Source organism: Bombus pascuorum, chromosome 8, assembly GCF_905332965.1.
Source record: "Bombus pascuorum chromosome 8, iyBomPasc1.1, whole genome shotgun sequence".
In the NCBI taxonomy this organism is placed as follows: domain Eukaryota; kingdom Metazoa; phylum Arthropoda; class Insecta; order Hymenoptera; family Apidae; genus Bombus; species Bombus pascuorum.
Window position 1 is genome coordinate 12,642,599 of NC_083495.1, and position 22,472 is coordinate 12,665,070.

Here is a 22,472-nt window from a genome sequence, read left to right on the forward strand (position 1 = left end):
TTGCATCACGTGATTGTACTTTCTCCTTACACCTTTCTGTTTTCTTTGTAACCACTTTATGCAATTGACTGCTGCGAATTCTTAAAATTTATTCAGATAAAGATAAAATGAATAAACCGTGTCAATACTAACCATTGTATGCACACATTTGATATGTTCTTTTATTTTGCTTTACGCATAGCGTGAAGACCTGTTCAACGGGTCTTTATGAGCAAGGAATGTGGGTTTGGGCCTTAATGATTTGTTCTTTTATAATGATATGATTACTAAAATTCGCTATGTCAAACGAAGCTGCGGAAATGTATTAAAACTAATGTTAAAGGATTGATCACTGTTTTGCAATAATTGTATCCTGAAGAGATAGTAATGATTTAAACAATTTTTGTCCTTCCTTGAATCTGCATATATATCTTTCTTATCGTGTAAAAATATTATATTAGTACCTGTTATAAAATAGAGTAGAACTAATATAACAATTATATTTCCATAAATGAAACAATATTATAATATATTTTGTGCTCTTTAAAGATTATATTCCTCTGATAAATCTACTAATGCCCCCAGCAATGTTTTATCTACTGATTACGAAACTGACCTATATGACTAACACGTGATTAGATTAAGATTTTGTGGTTATTAATGTAAAATATTAATACGATCACTTAATGGAATTTCTTTTATTTCAATTTTATTACAAATATCTCTCACAATATATAATTCATAATATATATAAAAATGGAATAGTTTTAAGTTTGATCACAGATGAAATTAATTTCGTACACTATTTGTTGTACAACGCGATACATGTGATAATAAAGCGTTTATTCGCGTCATTTTAATTATTTAATAAAATATTTAAAATAATTCAATTACAAAATGGTCTTTGTTATAGTAATTAATTGTAATATATTATTACTACGTAGTTAGCTGGCTACATATTTTTACGTCATATTATACGTTGTATACTTTTCTGTAATATTTAGTCGGAACACAATATCATCATATTTTTACAGGTAGACTTAAAGCAATACACGATATACGAAGTAGACATATAAAAAGATTTTATATTATGTCAATCAAAATTCAATCACTAAATTATACTTGATTTATACAAGTTGCTAGAATATGGAATCGTTTAAAACTTTTATGGATATTTTTGAAAGAGCTGTTAAAGAAAGAAACAGCACAAATTTAACGGAAATTTTGAAAGACAGTAAAAGATACTTTCAAAATATAGCGAAAGATGATAGTGGTATGTAATAAATCATATTATATATCATAAAACATAGATCTTATTATTGAATACTACAGTAAAATATTGTATTTATTTTGTAGAAAAAATATATGTAACTGTATTTTAAATACTAACATTTAATATTTGCAATTTTTGTCTCCAGAATTGATGCTATCTATATTATTTGATAAAAAGAAAGGTTTACTTTCTTTTCTTAATAATGAACTTGGGAAGTACAAACCTGAGAAAGGTTTTGATATGGCAGTTAAAGAAGCATTTCATCTTCTTGAATTTATCATAGAACAATTCTATGACATATTTATACCATATATAGTTGGAACAAAGGTATAATATGAATGTTATTTCATGGATATTTACAAAGCACATTAAAGCTTTGTTTGTTTGTAGAATGTATGTCAACAGGCACTTAAAACACGTTGTTCAGCACTTATTCAAAATGCTGCTTGCAGTACATTTAATAAGTTGATAGCAAGTTTTGAGGAATATGAAATTGAATTAGATAAAACTGTAGAAGAATTTGTATCCTTATTTTGTTTTGTTAACATTAAAGGTAGAATTAGAATATATAAACAAATTTATTTTACATGAAAATAATTTAAAATTATAAAAACAATAATTTTAACTTTTTACAGAAAGAAGCTTATTATTTTCTGTACTTGGAACAATCGCAAAACATTGTCCAGAAGTTTCAGAGACACAAGAATATCATAAAATTTTCCAGCAGTTAAGGAATGATTTCATCAAGCAGGTAGATTTTATTGTTTAATATCTTTGAAGAAAAAATTTTCATTCTTGCATTAAAAATTTTAGTATAATCCACAAACTATGTCCCATTCACTTGATATATTTCAAGTATATTTGGATGCTCTTTCAAATATATTGACAAGGCTTACAGAAAAGATAGAAGAAAAGTATTATAAGGAACTATACACATGGGTCAAAGAATTAAGCAATCCACAAAAGTACTCAGTTAAAAAAGTTTCAATGAGATCTGCAATTAATTTGTTGTCCAAACATATAGATGTGTTTGGTGACCTTGTTTATTGCGATTACAAATACTGGTATGATTTATTGACAAATGTGGCCCAAGATAAAAATGTAAAATGCAGTCAATGTGGACAATATGCTTTAAGAAAATTTTACAGAGTAATTGGACACATTTTAAAACACAAATCATCTGAGGGTGATAAAGCAATATTCCTGGTAACTATCTATTTTGTAGAATTGTTTATATAGAATTTGACAATATCTATAATATTTTAATATTTATTATGTTCTAGTATTTCAAAAATCTTTTTGAGGAACAATTAAGGAGCAGTCATCATGTAAATTCAAATATGCTATGTTATATTATATATGGATTTAGTCAAATAGCTGCACCATGTAAGATATATCTTACTAATAATGATGTGAAAAATATGTTTTCTTTGATAGCTAATTGTGCTATGCCACTCTGTTCAAGGTATCAATTATATATTTGCTTCTTTCAAATATTTCATAATATAAATTTATTAATGCCCTTAATTTTACAGGGATGATATAGAAAAAATACACTTGGAAAGTATTTGCAATTATCAAGAAGCTCTTTCAGAAATAATATTACATACATCCGATCTTTCAATTGATCAAATTAATATAATCACAAAACTTAGTATTCTTTTAATTAAAAGATTTCCTGAATTCCCTGTATCTAACCAGAATTTTGCTGTATCCTTATTGATAAATACGATCGTTAATATTATGACAATTAATAGAAATCTGTTAGATGAATTTTTATATAATTTAAGTAAGTATATATTTGATAAATATTCATAAATTTAATATTTTAGTATTTTTTATATAATGTGTTTAAATGTTTAGTTTATAATGGAGTAGCGTGGACCTGTTCGCATACTTTATTCGTTGATGCTGAATTACAACGAGGATTGAATAATCTGCCAGAACGACCACTGTGCTATAAAGATTATTTGCCTTTATGGCTACAACTTTTAGACCAAAACAAATATAGCAAGGATTTCAAATATAGCGGAGAAACTGTACAATATGTAATTGATTCAACTATGCATGTGGGAACCGCATTAATCGACAAATTAAATCTGAGCATAAAAACGAAAGAAGATAATATATTTTCAGATGCAGCCTTTTCTCAAATTGCTGAAAATGAAGCAGATTTTCGAACGTTCGTTAATATCGTAGATTTATATGTTGATATAATTAACAGTTTAGACACTTCTTTATTCATAAATACAATACACAAATTCTTATTAAAAGTTATTAGTAAATCTCATAAAAATCATTTAGTGTCGGGTTTTTATAAATTAGTACACGCAATATCTAAACATATTTGTGGCTTAAGTAGCGATGAGATTGAAACAGAAACATTAGAAATGTTAAATAAGTATATAATAAACGTATTGAATTTGATTCCTACATTTTCCAATGAATTGTTAACTACATGTGTGCACTTAATTCTAGATGTACCAATGTTATATGTAGAAAAGATACTGAACAGTACAATTCCAACATTTAAAATTGCCTTTACAGTTGGTATAAGTGACTTTGAATTAGCTTGTAAAGCTTTAAACACATTAGAAAAATGGACAAATCATTTTGATAATCGAATAACAGCTATGTTTTTACAAGAAATAGTACCATTTTTAGAACCATATTTACACAGTGGTGAAAGTTCTGTAGAATTTCTACAAGATATCATAAAAACTGAGCGAAAAGTTATTAAACGAATAATATTAAGAGACGATGAGAACACTTTAGAAAGATTTCAGATGAGAGTTTTGTTGTTTATCGCTTCGCTTGATACAAATATAATAATGGATTTCATATATAAAAAATCTATGAATACAGGAGCTACTTGGGACAAGAAAGACTTACTCAAATACTCATTGACCTTTTCTGATACACAAGTAGATATCCATTTTGATAAAATTTTGCCCAGAATAATATTATTGGCTCAAAATTCTGGGGATAGACGGACGAAAGTAATTGCCTGTGAAGTACTTCATTCGATAGTAATGTACGTTCTTGGCAAAACATCACAATACTTAGTATCTAATCCAGATCGATTCGTTTCTCTCTATACAATGTTATGTCCAGCCTTATTAAATTTGGGCTGCGATTACGAAGAAGCAGCGAGACAAATTTTTTATCCTTTAATGCTACAGCTAACTCACTGGTTAAGCTCAAAATTTATGCTCGAATCTCTACCTACTACATATTTTCTCGATTTGCTGTTCAAAGGTCTATGTGATGAAGCCAATTCGTCTCTTAGAGAATTTTCTGGGATATGCTTGGCCGAATTTATTAAATGGTCCATAAAACAGTCTGATAATGCTGCAATAAGTCAGTCGAATATTTATAAAGTCATAAATAAAATGACGAATTTTGCTCTGCATCCTTCTACTTCTAAACGAATAGCAGGCGCAACGGCTTTTAATCATATTTATAGCATTCTACGTGAAGATGAGAAAATTGTATCTATATATTGGTTGGAAATTTTATACAGTTTCATTAAAAGCTTGGATGGTTGTAGCGATCCATCAATCATTAATGCTCTTAATCATGTTGAGAGAGTTCTAATAGCAAAGAAAAATCTGTTAAACGCAGAACATCATAATCGTAGGAAACCTTATGAATTTGAAGGTTCAACTTTAATCGATGCTGTAAAGTGGTTGCTCACACAATGTGGTTGTTTAGATCAACATTGTCGGATAAAATGTATGGAACTGGTTGTAAAACTTTCTGAACATGTCGCAGATTGTGATTCAGCTAAAACAATAATAAATAATTATATCAATACATACGGAATTGAAACGTTTAATCGTATAATTTTAAGTGAATTGCCAAAAATAGAAAATCTACCTGTTAATGGTATACTGCCTTTTTTAAGGACTTTGGATTGTTACATTTGGTTAATAAAAGGCGATTTATTGAATATACAATGTTTATTTGATAATTCAAATTCGCAAAAAGATGAAATTTTCAATTGCGCTAGGAATTTTATTCATGTGATAAATAGAATTAAAATGGAAAATAAGGAAGATAATTTAATAATATTATCGAAAGAGATTGAAGATCTACAAACATTGCAATGTAAAACAATACTGAATATATTCGATTTTACACAAATTTTATTAAATTTTGATGTAAGTAAATTATTTTCTAAAAAATTTTATATTAAGATTTCAATTTTTCATTTTTCAATTTCAGGGCAATTTCATTCCAGATTTCTTCTTCAATAAAGATTTTTTTGAGTTAATTGCAAAATGTATAATGTGCCCACAAGTAATAGGGTTTGATTTAAAAAATCTTGAAATTACAGAAGAACTTTTCGTAACTATGGGAAACTTGTTACAGTCTATAATGCGCAAAAATAATATTTCTTTGTTACACCTACTTAAATGTGAACTATTGATATACGTGGAGAAACATATATACGATTTTGCTGTATTAGATAACATTATTTATGGTAAAAAGAATTTTACTGAACTTAAACAATATGTTGGGGGTTTAAGCTTTTTGGATCGTCATAACATCCTTAATCAATTAGATAAGGTATATAATACATATACGTAATATTGCTTTTTCAGTACATCATATTATTTATAATTATTAATATTGTTTTATAGATAAAAGAGTTGATTAATCGACAGGATATAGTTACACGTATTTTCAAGGCGTTAGTAAGAGAATCATTAGGAGAACTTATTTATATAACTATAAAACCATCAGTAAAAGATTATCTAGAAATTTTAATGGAATTTTCACTTATTCATTACGAGGTATATTATCCAAATATACAAATAGAAAGTATCATATATTGAAAATCTTTTATCATATTGAAAATATTTTATAAAATTATATTTGCAGTTTTCAATGACAAAAATGTTAATTGAATTCATTGAAAATGATACAATGCTGGGATCAGGTGATAAAAAAATGAAACATGGTGTATATTTTTTCATTACATTTAAATACGAGATATTTAGATACATATTAAAGGATATAGAAAAATCTATTGAAATATTTAATGATTTATTGCAACGAGATCCGTCTACTCTTCTAATGATAATGGAGCAATTATTTCTGTTTGTGCAACGGTATAAAAAGGAGTTACATGATTGTGTGGAAATATTAGTGGATACAGTTATTAAAAAATTCACAATATTTGAAAGTGTAATAAATAATTTAGAAGATAGAAGACAAAAATTAATAAATATACTTGGTATTGCAGTCCATTTAAAGCACAAACCAATAGAAGTATCGTCTTTAAGTAAAGATTTTTATATGTGGATTCTTAATCAGCTAATGGACAATTTAGATATAGAATATAAAATATATATCCTTCATAATTTTCTGGTTTGTCTAACTGATATGACTGATACAAAACCAGAAGTACTTGCTATTTTACGTAATTTGAAGAATAATAGACTCGATGTGTGTCCAAATGATTTTTCTCAGAGAAATGTGAAAGCTTTAAAAATTACTAATTGTTTTCACAAATTGGTAATGTTATTACCAGTCACTAAATCGGTGATAGTATTTGAAACCATTATTTTATTTGCAACTGGTATTGCTAAATACCTGTGTAATGAAACAACTAATGAATATTTACAAAAGTACTTTGATTCTATTACCACTGATTACGCTGTGAAATCTTTGCAAGCAGCATACAAATTATTTATGAACTTAACAAATGAAAGGTTTGATGTGTTACATAGATTTCTTTTACCATCATTTGAATTTTGCAAAACTACTGAAATAAATCAATTCTTTGAAACAAATATTAAAGAAATATATACAATTATTTGCCAAAGCTTGGTTGGAGGTACTTCAGACAAAAAACAACTTATGGTATCAAAAATAGGATGTTATGATCTTGTTGCAATTATGTTTGCAAAATTACAAATCTGGGACATAGATAATGCTAAGAGTGTGATTACTCGAAATGCTATTGATAATGTGGTTACTGGAAAAGAACTTTTACACAGTTTATACAGCAATGCATTAAATGTACGTATGTTAAGAACACATGAGCCTGAGCTTAAAGAAACAACAAGATTGTTGCATTGTTCTGCATATAATTGTTCCATAGCCATTGTATCTAATATAAAAAAGGATGAAGACGCTTATGCAAGTATTTTTATTGAGAACAGGAAAAAGGAGCAATTGATTTGGGAAAATATTGTAGATTGCCAGAAGCAATATAATTTTCAACAGACAGTTGCTGAAAATCCAAAGTATCGTAAAAGATTAGTTAATATAAGAAAGATAATAAAACAAAGACAAGCATTTAGTCATTACTCATATATACATAGTTATGATTTATCTTCCTGTAGTTTAACTGAAGATATAAATGCTTACGATTTTAATGAAACCATAGTACAAAATAAACATGATAGCACTGATAAAAAGGAAAGTATGAGTTTAACATTTGAAAATGATGAGCTAAATAATCATGAATGTATGGCTTCTATTTGTGGAGTTCTGAGTCATATGATAGAAGCAAAAATATCTCTACTACCTACTAATAACACTATTACAGTGCCAAAGTGGTTAAAATGTTTTCTTAGTTCTATTACAACAACAAATTATGATAATGTCAGATTGTTTATGTTAAAAGTTATCTTGAATATGCAGACTGTGTTTCAGGCTTATGCAAAATTTTTCCTTCAGCCAATAATGCATGCAATATATTCATATTTGAAAAGAAACCAATTAAATTATATTATTGTTGATGTTATAGAAATGTTAATTGATTGGCAAACTTCTCTTCAAAGATTAAACGAATCTATTTTTGATCAGAATAAAGATGTAATTCAACAGCTATGGGAGACATTGATCCAGAAGGTAATAGTAACGAAAACCGACAAAATTTCTAAATCTATTTATAATTACAACATGAACATGATAAAAACTGTACTCGAAGTATGGCATCCTTATTTGAAGCTACCTAAAAATTTAAGTGATAAGATGAGTAGTGCACCCGGAGCTACAGTATATTTAATATTAATCTGTTTCATTAATGGCATGGGACCAGACATTATTCAAAGAAATGATATCTTAGAATTTCTTGAAAGATCTTTAAAAAAATGGCAGGATGATGAAGAAACAATTTTACAATGTTGTGAATGCTATGGTTTAATCTTGAAATCTCTGAACGATGATAATACATTAGCAAACAAAAGGTGCACTATAATTGATACAATTCGAAGTATATTGAGACAGATGCAAACGAAATGCGAGAACAGACAGATGAAATGCATTCGTGCATTATGTAAAAATTACCCGATTGCGGCAATGGATTATTTTGATTTTGTTAAAAGAAGTATATTTAGAGTAGATTTTCAAGGCAAGTCAAATGGTTTAGAAATATTTTTACTATGCATACCAAATTTTACTACAGATCAAATAGTGAAGGAGTTAGCTTACATGAAGCTTCATGATTTATTAACAAATAAAATTTTACCCTGTGAGAAAATAACATTAAAAATTATCCATTCTTTAGTTCATGTTCTACCTCCTCCAAATATACTATCATTTATAATATTAGTACCACCTTATACAAAGCATAAACTTTCTGAATACAGAGAAATCGCTTATGGTATATTTATAAATATTTATAAGAAATATGCAGGAGACAGTTCTGGAAATAATGAGATAAAAGAGTTAATGCAAATCAGCAAAGAAATATTACTTAATGGTATATTGGATCCTACTGAAACATTACAAGAAATGATACTAAACTTTTGGACGCAAGATGCAAAATTAACAAATACTTGTAAAGAAAGGTTGCTTGAAGCAGTAGATATATATACTCCCAATGCTGGTCAAAATTTCTTACCATTCATATTTTTACTTATTACAGATCTTATAAAGAAATCAAATAATTATACACAAAAGATATTTGAACCTTTGCATAATTGCAGTTATAGAGACTACAAAATAGCTCTCTTATGGAGGACAAAGAATTTTGGATCAAAGGCTCCGCTTTTTGCTCCATCCTTAGCTAGTCAAATGAATCAAACATTCACTCAAATGAACACTACATTATCATATATGTCCTTTGATTCTACACACATGACATCGCATAATTTACAATTAATGCTTCAAGCAACTCAGGAGCTTGATTTCGAGCCGACTTACGTTAACGATACATCTATTGCAATGTCTATTAATCCAGGAGAAGATAATACATCTGAAGCACCAAAAGTACCGCAACCTGCCTACAATAAAAAGTCGAAACGATTTTTAAGCAGTGCAAGTGATATTTCTGCAGCTATAAGACATAAAGAGATTAAAAGAAATATACAGCATGCGGAAATGATAAAAGAAGAAGGCGTGCGGCAAAGAAGCAGTGTAAAATTGTATAGAAAGTATAGAATTGGTGATTTTCCAGATATTGAAATATCACATGCTACACTAATCGAACCATTGCAACAGTTAGCAAAGAATGATCAGTTGATTTGTAAAGATTTAATAGTCAATATTGTTTGCTCATTAATTGAAAACTGCAGACAGAGTAATTTTACAGAAAAACTTGTAGACAGTATGGAACATATTATGGGAAATGAACAAAATAGTAATTCCATTATAACTGCAATTTTAGAAATATTATTGAATGCTTCTATAACAGGTTGTTCACCAGAAATCATTACGAAGGCCTCGAGGTCGAATAGTTTAAACTTCCTTGGATCACTCGTTTTAGAGGAAAATTTGATTCATGAGACAAGTATTTATAGGCCACCTAAAAAAAGGATACGACGGGAACATGTGGATGACTCATCCTCTAAATGGTTGCTTTTAACGAATCTTTATAAATCTATAAATGATGTTGATACAGTTCTTAGCATTTTTCAAAATCATATTACAAATAAAGATATGCAAGTATGTATATGAATATATTTATCTTATAGTAAATGATGATAATGAAATTGATTATCCGTTTTTAAATCAGTTCTCTCAAAATTTTAGATCGCATCATTTGCCCAAGTATCTAACAAATGGAAAAGAGCAAAGCTAGCATATGAGGAAGCTTATGGAACGGAATCAGAATTAGTGAAGGAACATTGTCTTCAAGGCTTGTTTGAATGCCTAAGTAATTTATGCAGCTGGCATGAAATTGACAGACACATAAAGGACAAGCTTGATAGAAATTTAGATAACATTTGGAATAATCCATGGAAAGATTGGATATTCCCCTGGGTGTTTGCTGTTCATGTCCGTAAACTGATAAATGAAGACAATACTGAGGAATTCCAAAATGACTTCAACATTATGGAATCTTGGCTGAATGACACAACAAAAACAAAACACATGAAACGATTCTTTGGGGAAGAATGTTCAATATTTTTTTTGCATAATCAACTAGAAGTTGCCCGTGAATTTTTATTGAACTCCTCTGATGAGATAAGGGAACAATGGATCAGACTTCATCCGCTTTCCACAGAATTAAGAATTTGCAAACTACAGAAGTTGCGAATCATTAACGATGTAAATAAATTTATAAAAATTTTAAAATCGGCTGAATCATCGTGCGATTTAAACGAGATATTAAAGTTCTGGGACAACAGTATGCCTTCATCACTAGATGCTATACTCCCATGGGATAAATTAACGTCTTATAGGACTTATTTTATTGATAAATTACTTGATGACAAATTGAAGGAATGGAATGAGAGTTTAACACCGAACGATTCAGACAGTAATCCCGATGAAAATGAAAATTCGATTATGTATAGACTGCGCACAATTATCTTTAATATGAGATTGAAGATGGTTGAGGCATCGATAAATCAGAAGAACAAATACATAGCAAAAAATTATTTACGACAAGTGGAACAAAGTGTAGAAGCTCCGTCAATCTTTTTCAATGAATTTTTATTATTTTGTGGAAAATTGAAATACCTGATGGGAGATATTGAAACGGACATGAAAAAAAAGCTATCACACTACTCTTCTTCTTGGAAACATTGTCACGATCTTTTACGACAAAACTCTATTGATGATACTACGAATGTTAGTAGTCGGAAGCAAATCAGTATGATAGCATCGAAGATCGTAAAGTTTAGTGAAGAAAACGAAACATTCGCAGAATTGTTAAGAGGAAATACTATAATTTTGAAAGAAATAAACGCCGAGAATAATGAGTTATCTGGCATTAGAAATACACTGGAAACTTATAGCTTTAATAATTTGAAAACGTGCTGTGATATGACAACTAAGAATATTAAGGAATGTTATTTCAGTCTTGCGAAGTATTGCTATGACAGATTATCGCATGGTACACATGATATTCAGTTAAGTAAAGAATTTATTCATTCTATATTGAAAGCAATGAGTTATGGATCTCTTGAGGCAGCCCACTATTTTCCCTGTTTATTAAAACCTGAATATTTCAACGATCAAGAAACAAAGGATATTTTTATGAAAGAGATTGAAAGTATTCAAATTTGGCTGTTTCTTTCTTGGCAAGCTCAACTATTTTCCCATTTAGGAACGTCAATTGCTCCTTTAATTATACCTGTTCTTAAACGGATTGTTGAGGCTTATCCTAATGCAGTTATTTACACATTTCGTTTGACAATGGAGACAAACCCTGCTCTCTTAAATGAAACTAGTACTTATGAAATTCGACAAATCCTTTACAATAGACCGGAAATCGATCGATTTTTGACAGCGCTGCATTATGTAGTCAAACCAGAATTATATTTACGACACTATTTAATTGAATTTAGAAAAAATTTATCTCTGGGAACAGCTACGGCTATAGATATATTTCTAAAGAAAGTATATCCAAATCTACGAGAGGACAAACATGATCCAAAACCAGGGAACATCTTCAATAAGATTTCATCCTATAAAAATATGATAAAGGAGTTAGAAAATAAAAAAACCGAAGAAATTAAATTATGGGTGGACGGTATAATCGAAAAAATTAAAATATCACTTATTAAGCAAGATAGAAGTAATAATAAAAATAGATTGCAAGATTACAGTCCATGGTTATGCAACTTTCCTGAAAGAGATGTAGAGATACCTGGTCAGTATACTGGCAATAGAAAACCTATGCCTCAGTATCATGCAAAAATTTTAAAGTTTGACTCAACTATAAGAGTTATGTGGTCAATGCGCAAACCTATTCGGATTACAATGATTGGTAATGATGCAAAGGACTATCATTTTCTGACAAAATTTGGAGAAGATCTACGACAAGATCAAAGATTACAGCAGTTGTTTACCATTATGAACAAGACATTACAAATTGATGCAGCTTGTAGACAAAGACAATTATCTATTGATACCTATCAGGTGAGTACTTCTCTAAATAATTCATAGAATATTAAAGAATAGTAAGAAGTCAATATTATAAAGAGAATTAACATTTTTAAATGCAGGTGATTCCCTTGTCTAAAACAGTGGGTCTTATACAATGGGTAGATAACACAAGATCTTTGCAAGAGTTAATAAATTTCACACTGTCAAAGCAAGAGATAGAACGATATAATTCTATAAGTAAACTCTATCAAGAGTGGATTCAAAACGTTGCTCCTTCTAAACAGCTACATGAAAAATACAAGGAAGCAACAGTAAGGTACAACGCCTCAGAAGTGACCAGTAAAATGAACGAATTTATTGGTAAAACTGAATGGAACAGTTTACGCAAAACATTGACTGTATTATGTCCATCCATAGAAAGTTTTATTACAATGCGTCGAAATTTTATTACTTCGTATGCTACTATGTGTATTGCACATTGGATCTTAGGCATTGGTGATCGGCATTTGGAAAACACTCTTATCGTTATCGATTCAGGGCGTTGTTTAGGTATCGACTTTGGGCTAGCCTTTGATGCTGGTGTTGACCAAAGAATACCAGAATTAATGCCTTTTCGCTTAACACCCCAAATCTTAGGCTTATTGAAGCCTTTCACCGAAAAGGATCTTTTGAAAACGATAATGATACATACATTACAAGCAGTGAGAAACGAACAAGGACCTATTCTATCTTGTATGGACGTTTTCGTTCATGAACCTTTGAATTGGACTGAACACGTTAACAAAGCATTAAGAGAAAGTGAAGAAGATATTTCAGGTAGTTTTTAATTATGTATAAGATGAACTATTTTAATTCTTAAATAGAGAATAGCACGTGACTACTTTTATTTTATGCAAATTATAGATGTTAAATGGGTACCAATAAGAAAGATCGAAGCAGTTACAAAGAAGTTGAATGGGATTAAACCATCTTTGATTATACTAGATCAACTAAAAGAACAACATCATGATAAATATTTCGATAGATATTACGCTATAGTTACCGGGGATGATGACATCAAACGAACACGAGCAAAACTGAATGGCCTTTTAACTCTTGAGGAGCAGGTAATCCTTCAAAAAATTTTATTGTTGTGATCATTTAGCAATAAGGTTCTCTAAATTTTTAGATCGAATGTTTGCTGGATCAAGCAACCGATTTAAATATTCTGGGTCGTACGCACGTAGGATGGAAACCGTGGCTTTAAAAGAAGTAATTAAATTTATATTTTTATAGTATATATTTATGATATAATTTCGATTATAATGTAGTTTTTTTATGAAAATAGTACTTTTTAAATTATTGCTTAAATAAGAAACTAATGAAAATAAGTCAATTTCTTTAAAATGTTTATGTTTGTAAGAATTAGAATTTTGTAATATTTTTAAATATATTTTATACACTTTCCTGCATTTTATAATTTATTATGCAATTACATTGTTACTTCTCTAAATTAATAATAAATTTTCATTCTTAATGATTGATCGTTTATTAAAAAACTACGATATTTAATACAGTATTATATTGTCTTCACATAATTTTTAATTTTTAACTTTTCGAAAACGTAATTACATTACGCATCAGTATTATTAATTTTTATGTTCGCAATTTTTAAATAAATTGCACTGTAACAGAAGTTGTAAATTGTAAACATCTAAAATTTCTCCATGAAATTATTAAAATTGTTGATCAGATAAACTGCTAAATCAGGTAAAAATATAGAATTTACAATTTACTTTCTTCATTTAACAACTATTCTATAATACTAACTCTTGCATACAATAAATTATATTCACATTAAATTATCTCCGCTCTAATGAGCTGAATCGTCAGTTATAATTCGAAATAATATAATGGCATTCCATTATACAAAATTGAGATCCTTAAAAATTTTTGTTTGTTTAAACTTGTTTAGTGAATTTTTATAGAAATTAATGTTTTGTATTTCACAAAGCGTTTACAATATTTGCGGTATAATATATTACAATAAGTCATCTGGAAATTATTTAACATTGTTGCAGCTGATCTTGCAGTTGAGCATATCGTCCTTGCAGTACGCGTTCTCGTTCAGTTTGTCTATTAACATCTTCCATAAGTGCATTTACTCGTCTCGGCACAGCTGCTTCTTCCTGTGTTTGTAAAAATTTGAATGTTGAAAGCTCCAAATGTGCTTGTTCTATTTGTTCCCATAGATCATGTAATTGTTTTGTTAATACTTGTGCCCTAGTCTGTAATAAAGAAAGTTAGTGTATTAATTAATTATATGTACATATTTTAAAATATGTATCTTTCGTACTGAAAATAAGATCACCAACCTGGTATCCACCAGTAAGGACTTTTAATTTTTTTTCCATTCTTGCTGCCCGTTTGGCTTCACCAGTCATATGCATGCGATTCTCTTCTAACTTTCTTTCGCATGCTTCTACTCTATCTTTTTTTGAAGCTAACGTTGCTCGTGTGTATCGTTTTTGTGTTTCCAGATATAATATCTAATAAGATAAAGAAGCAAATAAATATATTTATCGTCAAAAATGTTTTAAGCATGGAAAATATGTTAGTACCTCTGACAAACATTCTTCCCATACAGTTGTATAAGAATCCGAACTTAGTTCTCCATGCGCCATACCTTCTTTTACTACACCCATTTCATCAGTTAAAAGCTTCTTTGCCTACATGAAATGTTTATTAAAATTAAGCAGCATTATAATTTCACGATAAAGTAAAAAAATATCTTACAGCAGTAAGTTCTTCTTTTTCAAAATTAACGTACGGATGTTGCTCAAGGTAAGCTTGAGCTTGAATTACTGAATTTGAGGAACCTTTACGATTTTGTTGTGTCGGATTTTGTAATGCGTCATACTGTAGCATGGTAATCATTTCTCTTTTAATCAGTTCTTCCGCCTAGAATCATATTTATTAATAGTTGTTATATGATCGTTATATACAGGGTGTTAAGAAAAACCACTCAATATTTATATGATATATATACGGTTGAGCTTTCAACCTATGTTTACTAAGGTATACTATTTTACACAGTATAGTGTGTTTTCTATGTATTAATCCATTTGCATCATGGCCCTACTTAAGAGGACTGGTCCCTATCACCACGCGCAGTCGGTCGTAGGTGCAGTAAATGACATCCGAATTCTTCATGGAGTTTATCGAAAATTTACTGTTCAAAACGATTGGTAGACAATGTTACTTCGCAAACATCGCATCTTACATTCTTTACACCAAGGAAAAAAGTAAAAACTATTTATTTAAAAAAAAAATTATTTAGATTAAAATGGAAATAAAAAAAAGCAGCAAAAAATCGTAATAACCCGCGCTTGGTGATAGAAGACAGTCGCAGCGCGTGAATTAATCCGCGCTTGGATGCAAATGGGTTAATATTGAATAGTTTTTTTTAAATACCACATATATAATTATTATGTACGTCATACATATATTTGACGATTACATGAACATACCCTTTGCAAATCTGTTAATGGAGTATCCATAAATGGCCTCAAAATATTCATATTTACATCAACTGGTCGTGGTAAATCTCGTTGTATAACTTGCGACCTCCTAGATAATTCCTTTTTTCCTGTAAAACAGAATACAATATTAATACATAAATAATTTTTCTAGTAAAGAATATACATTTATACTTCAGCGATAATCTATTATATACTTTGTTCTATTAATTCTTGTTGTTGCCTAGCATCTATATCAGCTTGGTCTTCTACAATTTCCGTCGTGGTTGAAGTAATATCTTCGTTTTTTGTTTCACCTTCAGGAACTACTATTTCATAATCATTACGCGGTGTTGGAAGCGCACTCAATCCAGCACGCAACTGTTCTTTTACTTGCTTTTGAATTAACGGAGTCTCCGACCCGTCCATATTTTCATTTGGATTAATGCTGAGCTTGTCACGAACCGGTGTAGCTACTAAAACTCCGTTTTGCGTTCGCGTAGATGTTGGTGTGTTAAATGAATTAGCTGGAGTTCCATCACTACGCTGGGATCGGAATGGCGTAGCCAAAATTGTGTTGGGAGTTGCCACAGCGTTCGTGGAAGGTACAACACCAGTAAAATCAGAATTATTTAATGGAGTATTCAATCCACCTGTGTGCAAATAAAGCAATAAAATTAATATCTTAGATATATGTTTTTTTCCACATAGAATTACACCAACCTTTTAATGGAGTATCAACATGAGTAAGAGCCATAACATTTTGAGCTTCTTGAAGTATTCTATCTGCAGCGGCTGGAGTACGTGGAGTTACAGCTGCATTAGTTGGTAAAGAATAATCAGCCAATAAACTATCTGATAGTGTGATACCACTTTCTGTTGCAACTTCACGAGCAACCTATTGCAGATAACATAAAATATAAATTCTTATATATTTTACACAAAATAATAAAATATATTAACTATATACCTCTGATGCTCTACCAAGCTTAACTACTTGCTGTAATTCTTGGTCAGATATCTGTGGTTCTGGTAAAACAAGTTTACTCCTCTTTTTTATTGGCTCTTCATTATTCAACATTCCCATCGGAATATCATTTTCTTTGCGTTGTTTCAACTTCTGTTTGTCTTTTCTACGTTCCATTTCTTCCTTTTCTTGTCTCAATTCGCCATCTAAATGTTGCTGTCTCATTTTTGAGAAATCAATAGCAAGTGGATCTACATGCTCATTAGACGTATCATAAAACCCGGGTGCTGGTCGTTTCTCAAACGGAATCTCAGAATTGTAATTAACCCCGCGTTTGCGCTTATTCTTTTGTGATACAGTAATACCAGCAGCTCTCAACTCTCTACGTTTTTGTAAAGCAGCAAGCCTACGAGCTTCCTCTAACTGTTTCTCTCTGGCTTTACGTTTTGCCTTTTTACCCTGTGTGTTTGCAAGTCTGGCACGTGCCTCAGACAACATTTCCAATTCTGAAAATTACTAATTTTATTGTTCTTACATATAACAGAAAATAATAGCCTGTAAAATGGAAAGCTTACCATCTTCATCCATGTCCTTAGGATCAGGCCTAGCTGGTTTTGTTTCGGGGTTTGGATCAATTTCTCCTGGTTTTAGTTTACGAGGATCATCTGCAGCATCATCTCCCTCTTCCTTTTTTTGAGCTTGATCCCTAACATGGTATAATAGCAAAAAATGAAAAACTCATTTTCAGAAACATGTTAGTTTAAATTTATAAAATACATTTAACTCACAGCAAATATTCGTAACGTTCTAAGCATTGTGCAGCTGTACGTCCTATAATTGGTGCAATTGTTCTCCATTGGGTAGGCATTAATTTTGCAAGATGAAGAAGCTTTTCGTCTTCTTCTCTGCTCCATTCTGTTTTTTTTATGCTTGGATCTAACCATTCAAACCAACGCGCTTTGCATTGCTTAGCAGACTTTCTATGCAAAAGTGATGCTATTCGACTCCATTGATTTTTGCCATATTTCATTACAGCAGCTTTTAAAATCTCATCCTAAAAATACAAAATATTTACAGAAAAAATCATCTCTGATATAATCAAAACGTAAATACAGGTTAGAAATCAATTCTCACCTCCGTATTCCGCCAAACTCCACCTTTTATCATAATACGCGGCATTTTTTATATATTTTTTAATACCATCCAAAAAGCAATAAAAATTGAAAAATTTTCACTGATTATCCCTATTTATTTGATAATTAATAACAACCTCATTAGAACTATAAATTAGCGACAGTAACATCAAAGAGGAAATTGCGATGTCAGAGACACCAGTGAAAAGCGGCGACAAAAATATTAATACAATTTTTTCAAAAGCAGATACAGAATACAATCCGACATATATATATATCCAATAAAAATGCTCTTATGATTTTGAAAAATAGTATATGCTTATAGAAAAAATAAAAGATCTATAAATTACAGATAAAATATTACAATATATAGAACCAGATAGAACTGAAAGTTTATTGAACTATGTTTTATTGTTTAATAGTTAATTAATTAAGACAATTATCTCAAATGTTTCGTAACATCTGATCTTCTGATTAAAGTATAGAGAATTATGTAAAAAACAACAACAAGCTAAACAATTCGTTATGTACTTAAATATGTATTTAAAACTGATTCCAGATTTCAAGTTGGTTTTGAATTGTGAATATACTTTTAAATATAGAGGTAATTTAAGGTGTACAGCATAGCGTTTCACGCATACGATAAGCGGATTGTAAATTATTTATTATTATAATAAATGTATGAACAGGAACTATACGTGAACTTCAGAGACAGATTTTGGATATACATATATATTCAACATACTCAATACACGCATGAATCATACATACAATAAATAAAAAAATATTTGTTCAGTAAATTATATCTGCACAATTTGAATCATAAATATCCTGCAGTAACTCATTAATGTACATGTAGGAAACAAATACTTAAATTTATTGCCGACGTAAAATATTTTTCATATATTTGTACTTTTGTACATGTTATTTTTTATAAATTATATTAAACATTAAGAACATACATATATACATATTATAACTTAATTACTGAAATAATGATTAAGTTAAATCTTTTCTGCTTTTTTAGATTTCCTTTTGGTATATCACGTTTAGGAATAAAATTATAATATTTATAGTCATATATTTCTCATATATACAAAGTCTCATATTAACTGGTTGAATATTGATATTTACAACTTACATGGTGGATCTAAGAATTTAATTTATGTTTTATATATTAGCAATACACATAATTTTTACAAAATCAATATCTTCTTTTACTAAATATGTACCATTGCTTTAATTATTTGAATTATTACTTACTTGTTTTTATAATTATGTTTTTGATACATATGTTAAATAAATAATATTTAATTATGTCTTTTATATTATATTACATTTACATTATTTTTGTTTTTACTCCATTATGTTTCATGTGAATAATTTCATACAAATCAATTATACAAAACAAATATAAGTGAATATATATATACATATATACATCCATTCAGTTACTAAGGCAGTGAATTGATTATTGTATCATTTATATTATATTCAAGCTGCAAATAAGTAAATAATAAAGATTTTAAGCATGAATAATGCAATATATACATATATGTATGTATATATATTTATATGCATGCAACATGTGTATATAAACCTAATATATATTATTAATTATTATACAATATTTATTTACAGTTTTCAATGATAAGTTACTCTTTAATTAAGAAATAAAATCAAATTTAATTAAATGAAATTGATTTAACTATTTACAATATGATAACAATATTTTCTTTACATTAATCGATAATTCTTCTTGTCATTACAAATTTTGAATATTTATATTATTTTAATGCATAAGTACAATATACCATTTACATCAGCTTCATTGATGATATGTGAAAAATAATACTTAATATAGCAAATTGCTTTTGATTTTCAAGGCTTCCAACTGAGAAAACTATCCTGTATATATATTTGTTTAAATATGCTATGTGCAATAGATTGTGGAGTTTTACGATTACGTTGAGCTTCTAAAATGTATGAAACCTTTTCTCTTGCTTCACTGCGAGAAATATCACCTCTGAGACCCAATAATCTGACTAAATGATCTTCAGTCATATCTGGATATTTCTCAACTAAAGAATGTAAATCAAGAGAAAGAATTTCCGAATCTTCACAACGCAATACCTCCGCCAGTCGCTTGATTATTTCAAAGGGAGAATTAAAGTTCCCTACTTTTGGAGCTATTCTATCAAAGAAATTTTTTAATTTATCTGCTTCTGTCATTATTTTTGATGTACATGTTAAGCATTCATCATATGTTTTTAAAGATATCTTTCTTTGTAGCATTGCAGAAATGTAACGTTTTGCAATGAGATTTTGTGCCTCTGTAATAACATATTCAAAATTTTTTGGGCACAGGTGATTATAATCTTGAAAATAATCTTCTAAAGTCACACAAATGGTTTCTACTGGGATAGGGGATGATAACCATTTAGGGGTAATTAAATCTTGAAATTGTAATTCTAAATCTAAGAAAGATTCTTCTAGTAATATTGCTGCTGCTTCATTTCGTAATTGTTGATAATTTGATAACAAATTTTCGAATTTCACAGTAGCATCTCCACTAGCATTAGAAACCCAATACAGCTGTTTCATTTGCTGTGCTAATTCTGTAAACTGTAAACAATTATTAACAACTGTAATCATATGATGCGTAAAGTAAGGTACTTGGCTTCTATCCTCAAAATGTTTGTTTTTAAATTCCAGTATTGCTTGTTTGTACATAAATCCATATTTAATTACTTGTTCAATGCACAGGACTATAGCCTGCGCTGTTAATTCAATGCTAATTGTTTTTGTAACTTGGAGATTTTGATCAATCATTTGAAATATAATCACAGGTGCCGCTGTGTGATAGTATGTTTCTTGAGTGCTTCCTTCTGGTAATACACCACTCCACCAGTCTACTTTTTCAGTTTCCAAAGTCTTTTTCATCCAGTCTTCATAATTTTGACACATATTCTTCAAATATTTCTCTTGCAGATCATTTATAATTTCAGGACTCAACAAAGGGCCTATATCACTTGTATCAATATTTAATTCAGGATGTTGCATTAATTCTGGGCCAGTGTAAGTATTCATAATCCATGATAATAAAGATACATATTCATTTCCTTCCAAGCCATTGGCAATTATGTCCTTCAAATGTTGTGATAAACTTGTATGATACATTTTAACAAAAGTTCTTACAATATTATACCAAGGTGGAAAACAAGGTTCACAAAGAGTTTTAGCAACTCTCAAATCTTCCAAAATTAAGAGTCTTGTAAGCTCTAAATACCTAACTAGCCACATTTTGTTATCCACTCTTTCCTCAACATGCGTTCCTTCAATTCTATTGGCTACAGATTTTTCTAAAACTTTCATTGCCATATCTTTCCACTTTTTAGGTCTTCCTGGTGGCATAAATCCACTTTGTTTATGTCTCTGAATAGCAAAATGATCTGCTTTCTCTTCTCTTTCTATAATTCTTAATGCTGTGACTATAACAGTAGGTTCTTTTCTCACTGTGTTTAATGTACGACTTAATACTAATCTAATTTGTTTCTCCATTAGCTGAGAAAGCATTTCAACATCCTCTAAATAAGCTTTTAACATAACTGTATCAGCTGGGGACTGATTTGGAAGTTTGTGAAGTTCATACAACAAATCATCTCTTGAATTTTCAAGATCCATAATAATCTGATGAGCATACAGTAGATTCCCCTGATTTATCCACTGTTTAGTCATTTCAACGCTTTCTGGTAAAGTAAACGTATGTTTCAAATTTTCTTTGGCAGTAACATACTGAGAGTGACGCATATTCTCTTCTTGAACAGCTTGCAATTTTGCACTGAGTTCTGGAACTTTACTGAACAATTCGCCAATATCATTTAGATCCTGTTTTATAGAAGCGCTACTCTCTAAAGAACTCTGAAGCTGTTCAAAACCCACACGAACTCCATCTAATTGACTTTGCATCGCAGTTTTGAGCATAGTTTCCACAGAAGCTTTCTTCCGGGCTATTCTACGTTTGTACATATCAATTTTTTCCAATTGACCTGGTCGTTGCAATAGATTACACCCATATTTTGTTGCCTTTGCCTCTGCTTCTTCCTCCAATTTTTGCAAGTCTTCCATTTTCAAAGCCATTTTGTTAATATTTTATTTTACAAACTATTATTTTACTTCACACCTTCCGATAATTATAGAAAATTAGGAATAACGACTTTTACTTAAATAGATTCATTTAAAGGAAAGCATGCAGATTATTTTGACATTTATAAAACCTTGGTTAGGCATGTACCTTAAGATGCGTTTATATTGAATAGCTATCTTGT

General features: G+C 29.7%; 3 protein-coding genes across 6 annotated transcripts; 1 reads left to right on the top strand and 2 right to left on the bottom strand.

Annotated features, from left to right (window-relative positions):
- The first annotated feature begins 775 nt into the window (after positions 1-775).
- Positions 776-14,841, top strand: LOC132909663 (DNA-dependent protein kinase catalytic subunit-like). 3 transcript variants are annotated; one of them, XM_060964595.1, is made up of 17 exons: positions 776-1,013; positions 1,116-1,252; positions 1,398-1,579; positions 1,643-1,805; positions 1,888-2,003; positions 2,066-2,458; positions 2,536-2,717; positions 2,788-3,041; positions 3,116-5,415; positions 5,480-5,824; positions 5,899-6,051; positions 6,140-10,156; positions 10,244-12,580; positions 12,667-13,363; positions 13,451-13,653; positions 13,716-13,798; positions 14,608-14,841. In XM_060964595.1, exons 2-16 carry the CDS (start codon positions 1,126-1,128, stop codon positions 13,791-13,793), a joined length of 11,547 nt encoding a protein of 3,848 aa, XP_060820578.1. In that variant the 5' UTR covers positions 776-1,013; positions 1,116-1,125; the 3' UTR covers positions 13,794-13,798; positions 14,608-14,841. The 3 variants fall into 3 exon arrangements, with proteins under 3 accessions (XP_060820578.1, XP_060820579.1, XP_060820580.1); XM_060964596.1 differs by lacking the exon at positions 776-1,013 and having other exon boundaries at positions 1,171-1,252; positions 1,336-1,579; XM_060964597.1 differs by lacking the exons at positions 776-1,013; positions 1,116-1,252; positions 1,643-1,805 and having other exon boundaries at positions 1,489-1,579.
- LOC132909664 (cell division cycle 5-like protein) lies at positions 14,151-18,347 on the bottom strand. 2 transcript variants are annotated; one of them, XM_060964599.1, is made up of 11 exons: positions 18,146-18,347; positions 17,800-18,065; positions 17,587-17,717; positions 17,015-17,517; positions 16,768-16,942; positions 16,263-16,697; positions 16,057-16,175; positions 15,323-15,487; positions 15,148-15,255; positions 14,902-15,075; positions 14,151-14,814 (listed from the first exon to the last, which is right to left on the bottom strand). In XM_060964599.1, the coding sequence occupies exons 1-11, from the start codon at positions 18,188-18,190 to the stop codon at positions 14,593-14,595; spliced, it is 2,343 nt and encodes a 780-aa protein (XP_060820582.1). In that variant the 5' UTR covers positions 18,191-18,347; the 3' UTR covers positions 14,151-14,592. The 2 variants fall into 2 exon arrangements, with proteins under 2 accessions (XP_060820582.1, XP_060820583.1); XM_060964600.1 differs by lacking the exons at positions 17,800-18,065; positions 18,146-18,347 and having other exon boundaries at positions 17,015-17,527; positions 17,587-17,701.
- A 653-nt stretch (positions 18,348-19,000) lies between these two features.
- Positions 19,001-22,463, bottom strand: LOC132909665 (exocyst complex component 3). The gene has a single exon (XM_060964601.1). The coding sequence runs from the start codon at positions 22,282-22,284 to the stop codon at positions 20,026-20,028; it is 2,259 nt and encodes a 752-aa protein (XP_060820584.1). The 5' UTR covers positions 22,285-22,463; the 3' UTR covers positions 19,001-20,025.
- Positions 22,464-22,472: the final 9 nt, after the last annotated feature.

Bases quoted from the DNA above. Each gene is read 5' to 3' on its own strand.
- LOC132909665 (XM_060964601.1), bottom strand. From the start codon at position 22,284: ATGGCTTTGAAAATGGAAGACTTGCAAAAATTGGAGGAAGAAGCAGAG.
- LOC132909664 (XM_060964599.1), bottom strand. From the start codon at position 18,190: ATGCCGCGTATTATGATAAAAGGTGGAGTTTGGCGGAATACGGAG. The intron at 17,718-17,799 runs GTGAGTTAAATG...ATACCATGTTAG, and splicing joins GAACGTTACGAATATTTGCT to GGATCAAGCTCAAAAAAAGG. The intron at 14,815-14,901 runs GTTGGTGATCTT...TCTTTATTACAG, and splicing joins TCCTTACTGGTGGATACCAG to ACTAGGGCACAAGTATTAAC.
- LOC132909663 (XM_060964595.1), top strand. From the start codon at position 1,126: ATGGAATCGTTTAAAACTTTTATGGATATTTTTGAAAGAGCTGTTAAA. The intron at 1,253-1,397 runs GTATGTAATAAA...TTTTGTCTCCAG, and splicing joins TATAGCGAAAGATGATAGTG to AATTGATGCTATCTATATTA. The intron at 6,052-6,139 runs GTATATTATCCA...TTATATTTGCAG, and splicing joins TTTCACTTATTCATTACGAG to TTTTCAATGACAAAAATGTT.